Consider the following 6,665-nt stretch of genomic DNA (forward strand, 5'->3'; position numbering starts at 1 on the left):
CACCTCCACACTTTGACGCATTCATAAGAATGTCAACTACCTTTCCATAAATCATATGGAGTTTCATCTGATCCTTAAAAGGGTATTCTATTCGGGATATACTAGTTAAGAGGACCGCCTCTCCCCACAAGGCCGCAGGTAATCCTGAACTAATCAACATGGAAATTATCATCTCCTTAAGGATACGGTTGTTATGTTCAAGGCTTCTAATTGGTTTCCAACTTCAAGTTTGTACATCTTAAGGATTCTAAGGAATCATCCTTATCCCTAAGCAAGTATACAAGATAATACCTTATACAATCATCTACGGAAGTAATAAACCATTTTTTACCACAATGTTTTTGGGTTGAACTCATGTCAACTAAACCTAACTGAATTAATTCTAAAGGCTTAGAATTACTCCGAACCTTTTTGTTAAAAGGCTTTATAGCATATTTTGATTATTCACAAATTTCACTTTTGTGTTAAAAATCCAAACTAAATTTGGGTACGCATCCTATGCTAGCCAGTTAAGCATTGACTTATAAGTTTACGGTTCCAAGTCTACCACGTAAAACAATCAATCACACAAAGAAAGCACAAGAATCAACTATTTTCACGTCATCAATTTTTCTGTTAAGCTTATATAGACCCAATGTCCTATAACTCTTGCTTAAAATATCACTGCCTAGTTACAACAAGTTTTCCAGATTCAATTAAGATCTTAAATCTTTTTTCATCTACAACAGAACAAGATACAAGATTCTCGCATATGCTCGGAACATGAAAACTTCATTCAATGTGAGAATATTACAGATATGAGTTTCTGCTCGACCTTTTCCTTTTATGTAACCTCTATTGCAGATGAGTTACTCAAAAAGTGTTTCTTGACATCCCTTATCCTCTGATAAGAGGTGAACAGGTCTCTGTTTCAAAAAACATGTTTAGTGGCTCTAGAGTCCACCCACCAATATCTCATATTGGTTATTAAAATAACTTCCGACATCATTCCAATGAACTCGTTCTATTTGTTTCAACTAAATTGGCATTAACTTTCTACTTATTAAGGTTTTTACGTTGTCTACAATTTACTGCCATATGGCCAGGAATTTATAAACAAAAAAAATCACCCTTAATTAAAGTAATGGTATATTTATGTTTACACAACATACCTTTCTTATGAATACCATACTTAGAGTTGCGCTCGATGTTTTCACCTTTGCCAGCTTTGGAAGATTTGTTTCCAACCACATGCGCCTATTAGCCATGTCCCTTGGAGATGAAACCTTTATTCACAAACCACAATTCCGAATCGGAAAGTAAAATATGAGTCTTGAAAATAACATCTATATATACAAACTTCGTTTGAATTACCATTTCAAAAAACTCATAGTTACCCTATAAAAACTACTTTAGTTAACAACAAATTTATGCTCATCAGAATTTTTCAACAAGGTTTCTCTGTTTTGTGAAATATCCAAATATTACTTTTACAACTCCAAAAATTCTGAAATTTTTCTTGGGTAACTACCAAGGTGTCTAATGCATTATTTACAAAGGGTTCGTCGAAATTCCTTATAGATTAAGAGATAATTTTGAAACTATACAGCTGACCAAAAATTCGTTTTTTGTTTTTCACTCCACAATTAACATCCATGTCTTAAGATTGTTGGGTACAATAATCAAAAACAAGGAAACAATCAAATAAGAAAAATTTATTGATACTTAGCTCATTTATAATGGAAGTAATCGATTTAATGAAACAGACGAGCTCCCCAGATCTCCGCAACAGCAATAAGGCAAAACTTTGGAAAAACAGAGTGAGTCACGTGTTCAACACGTTACCCTTAATACATTAGCTCCCTTCTATACTCAAGAGTGATACTATATCCCTCACAGGATGGATATTTCCAGGATAAAACACCCTACTACACCTACTACTAGCATACGTAGTAGATGCTCAACTTGAGCTTGGCAACTCCGAAAAAACCGTTAAGGAAAATCGCGAACGTTAAAGAAATCACTATAAAATATTTTCCCTTGGGGGTTTCTCTCTAAAAATTGGAGAATCCCCTTTATCATAGGTTTTAAAGAAGTAGTCTATTTGTTTATATAATTGACAAATACAACTTAAGAAGAAAAACTCCCCGATGTGGGACTAAAAGGTTTATATAGTCTCTTAAATCTACTAAAAATTGGAAACTCCACAATGTGGGACTAACAAGTTTCATTCACAAACAAAACAATAAATTAATTTTATTTAGTTAAAAAACCTTAAAATAATAATTTATAAATATTGTTTCCAACAATCCCCCACAAGAATGAAAACTCAATAAAACACGAAAACAAAAATAGATATTGGTAAATCAAAAACCCAATCTCACGACCCGAACTGACTGAAAAGACAGATAGATCGTGCATGTTGAAATCATACTAGCCATTCCAACGTCATCCCTAGCACAACTGTGTGTTGACCCCAGGGTCATACTATGGATTGCAAAAATCATATAGTATAGAGAGCTTTCATCTTTAGTTCCTCACAAGTGAGAGTAAAAGTTCCTTTCACCAAAGTGAAAAAGCATGAACTAGTGAACCCTTAGTGACCCTTAGGTCCTAAGTTCCAGTAATAATAAAACCATCAAAACGAAAATCACATAAAAAGCGAAGGAAATGCCATTTTAGGCAGAGGTGTCATGAGGTCTTGAACCTTTGCTTAGTGAGATATTACCGGAATTACATGTTAGAGACAGTGAACTATGTCTTGAACTGCTAGCGTTTGATGTAATTCGCGATAGCGACCACAGATGATATCTCCAAGGTTGCTGATAGACACATTTTTGTGTCTACATTGTCCTTAATTTTCTGTATTGTTGGTACTCGATTTTTGTACTAATATTGTTTTTATGTATTTTTAGGTATTTTTGGAAAATAGATTTTTTGGAAAATTCGGCTCGAAAAGTTGCTCGGACACCCTCGGAGGACATGTGCTATACGGACCCCAGTTTTGGCTAAGGGGGGTCTCATCTTGGACACCTGCTATTTGCATCCTACTCTGGATAGGGGGATACTTTCTTCCTCACGTTTCGAAATCTTTTTGGCGGGAAATTTATTCTTCTCTGTGTAACTCTCTGGGAAGAATCAGAGGGATATTTAATCGGATTTCTTTATGGATTTGATTTGGTAATATATTGCTATGACTAAACAGGATATTTGGTGCACTTAAATACGAAAATAAATGAATATATGGCAAGATTTCCCAAAATAATGGAGGAAAAATAGTCGGAATTAGTTGAAGATTCTGTGACGGTTTTGTGAAGATTTTGTACGTGTTTGGATAGAGTTGAAGCACTGCAAACGCGTGAAGAAGATATTGAAGGAAATCTCGGTGATTCCTGTGAGAGTAAAGAGAAAATATTCTTGCATTCAACCTAGAATATTCAGAGTTATGACCGGATATTTTCATCCCATGTTGGCTATATAAAGAGGTTCTGGGGACTCATAGAAGGGGTAGAGAGTTAGGGGATAAGTGTTGCAAATCACTGTTTAATTTTAAATCATTTTTGTAAGCACCATTTGAGCAATGAATACCAATTTTGATCAAGTTTACACAATGATGAGCTAAACCCATCCTCTGGGGCAACGGATGAAGCTATTTTGCCAATGAAAAAGTGGTAATTTTTATTTTAAATAATTTATTTATGCAATTTAATTTATGATTATTTTCCTAGAATAAAAAGAGTTTTTCCAATGATTTTTATTAAGCAATTGTTATTTTAATTGATGGTATATGTTTAACTTCGAGTTCTTGATATTCCATGCTTTCAATTTACAATTGCTCTTTTATAAAATCAATTTTTGTAATAATTAGAATTACTTAGAAGGAAAAAATTTGCATAATAATAATAAAAATATCACTTTGGAATTGGTAGAAAAGTGGAATTCTTAGCCCCAGTTCTTCCAAAATATTTCAAATCACTTTGTTATTTAGTTTTGCTACATTTCTAAGTTTTATTTAAATCTAAAAATTCTTTCCTTCACAAGTCTTTGAACGAACCTATTGTTTACCACTATTTCAACATCTTTGAAACCACATCAGTTGCTGCCAAGCTCGTGCCGTTTTGTCCAATTTGGCACTGGACATATCATGTTCTCAGAATGCTTTAGAAAATCAAAGCTCATATTCTCATAGGAAGCGGCCCCACTTCCTCATTAAGATAGGTGAGTTTCCATAAAGAGTGTTTCCATAAAGAGTGTTACTGTTACACCCCATGCAGTCACACTATCACGTCTACACCACAGGGAAGGGACAGAGAATTTCATTCTCTAATAGTGTTTACCTTTACCCACCACAAATTAGTTGGAGAATCTCCTTTCCCTTGGGGGTTTCTCTCTAAAAATTGAAGAATCTCATTTCCCATAGATTTTAAAAAAGTAGTAATTTGTTTATATAATTGACAAATACAACTTAAGAAGAAAAACTCTCCGATGTGGGACTAAAAGGTTTATATAGTCTCTTAAAACTAATAAAAATTGGAAACTCTACAATGTGGGACTAATAAATTTCATTCACAAACAAAACAATAAATTAATTTTATTTAGTTAAAAACCCTTAAAATAATAACTTGTAAATATTGTTTCCAACAAAAACTAATCTTTGTTTTCCAGTTTCATGACTTATTGTTGGGTTTTAACGCAATACATGATACAGCTAAATAAAAATAACAGATTAACAGCTACTGAATCTTTGTCTCAAGCCGACTCTACTTTGAAATTCCTAGTTTCTAACCAGAAGGCCTTTCGAAGATCATCAAGACTTACTTTTGAGCTCGTAAAAACAATCCTATCCATGAGAACTCGATCATTCAAGAAAGAACATCGAATGCTACCCCATTGACATATCCCAACGTTCAACTCACATAAAAATATATCTCTCGGTTCCGATGCATGGTATATATAAATGAAATTCTCTGCCACAGATATATCGATTGACAGTGGCATCGTGTTTACATTCTTAAGCATACCGAACATCTCCAACGGCATTTTCCCTATCTCTTCACAATAAAAACTATCACAATTCACTTCCCAAATTCTTAAACTTTCAGCATTCTCAGCGTCACCCATGAGCCCAACTAGTATCAAACGATGACCTGCAAAACCAATGATCGAGAAATAGATAGATGGGTCGGGGCGCAGAACGCATGAACCACTAGTCCCACTCCATCTCTTTGTATTTGTGTTGAACGAGCAAAACGTACCGGAATTTTTCTCAAGCAAATACATTTTGTGGCCTGAAACAGCAACAGATAACCACGTAGTAGCAGCAGAGTCTTTCAGTATGACAGGGATCGGTGGACAAGTGAACCAACCAGGGCATGCTGTGTCATATATCTCAACAGTAAGACAATCATCCTCAAAATCATAAGCACCACCAGCAACCACAATACAGGACCCAACAATTGCGACTATTGGATCAGCCCTCCAAACTCGTGGTCCTACAATGTCAAGCCACTTTACATGAAGCGGGTCAGCTGAGAAACTGAACTTCGAAGGCGTTAACATGTAAAGAGTATCAGAATTAGAAGACCGGAGTGGCGACGTACATGTCATAGTTGACGGTCCTGTAATTTCGATCCAGACATTGGCGCTAGGATCATATGCCTGAGTGGTGGTTAACGAAAGACTCCTTCGGCTCTGCGCGTATATCATAATCCATGGCTTAGTGCGTGAAGGGTGACGTACACAAGAAAACGCTGCACGCTGCCATGATTTAGAAACGTAGAATGATGGAACAAGATGGATTGTTGGTATGTGAGAAACTATTTTATCTAAAACATCTCCATGAATTGGAGTTTCTTCTCCCGTTTCTTGATCTTTAGTCTCTGGATATCTGCTTTCTGTAACCATTTTTTGTTTGTTTGTATAGTTTTGAAGATGAGAAGAGATTCTTGGTCACTCAATTTAAATGAGAATTTTGGGAACAGATAAGAGCGGATAGACATATCTTTTATTTTATGAAGGTGATCTTTCTCGAGGGACAACCACAATTCTTTCCTGCCCGACACAAAGATATTTATGCTGTAACTGTCACGGGGCCAACTCTAGGCAAGCCAAATTCTCTATCTACCTTCTTAATGTGCATAGGTCCTTGGTGTACGTACAACTGTTAGATGGACGCAGTGTTCATAAAATGCTGCTTATACCGATTCTGGCGAGCATTTGGCAAAGAAAAGACAATATATAGGGGCTTACTTGACATGATCCCTGTGTTGATCACATTTCCAATGCTTACCCGACCATGTTTAAATTACCTAAAGTGGTTGGAAGTTAAACTCTCCTATCTCATATACGACAACAGTACATGGAAAAATTACTTACCCTATCTACACTGAGGAAGAGAACTTGAGAATGGAAAAGGAGAGAAAGAAAAGAAATGAACCATTAATAGCAGAAGACAAGACATATAACTGTACTGTGGATAAGTGGTCCAAGTTTTTTCTGTGTTGCCACAGAAACAAAATGCAAAATCTTGAATAGACTTTGCAGTGGGGCAAACTTTGTAATTGTAACAATAATAATTAGAGCTGGCAAACGGGCGGGCCGGGGCTGGCTTGTTACGGGTTACACGGGTTCGGGTTAACACGGGTCAAAACCCGCGGGTTGATATTCTTCACGGGTGGTCATTTCAT

The 6,665-nt window shown here is 35.8% G+C and overlaps 1 protein-coding gene across 1 annotated transcript; it reads right to left on the bottom strand.

Annotated features, from left to right (window-relative positions):
• Positions 1 to 4,728: 4,728 nt before the first annotated feature.
• Positions 4,729 to 5,883, bottom strand: LOC113342885 (F-box/kelch-repeat protein At1g23390-like). The gene has a single exon (XM_026587268.1). It carries the CDS (start codon positions 5,881 to 5,883, stop codon positions 4,729 to 4,731), a length of 1,155 nt encoding a protein of 384 aa, XP_026443053.1.
• Between the last annotated feature and the right edge of the window lie 782 nt (positions 5,884 to 6,665).

This window comes from Papaver somniferum, unplaced genomic scaffold (genome assembly GCF_003573695.1).
Source record: "Papaver somniferum cultivar HN1 unplaced genomic scaffold, ASM357369v1 unplaced-scaffold_480, whole genome shotgun sequence".
In the NCBI taxonomy this organism is placed as follows: domain Eukaryota; kingdom Viridiplantae; phylum Streptophyta; class Magnoliopsida; order Ranunculales; family Papaveraceae; genus Papaver; species Papaver somniferum.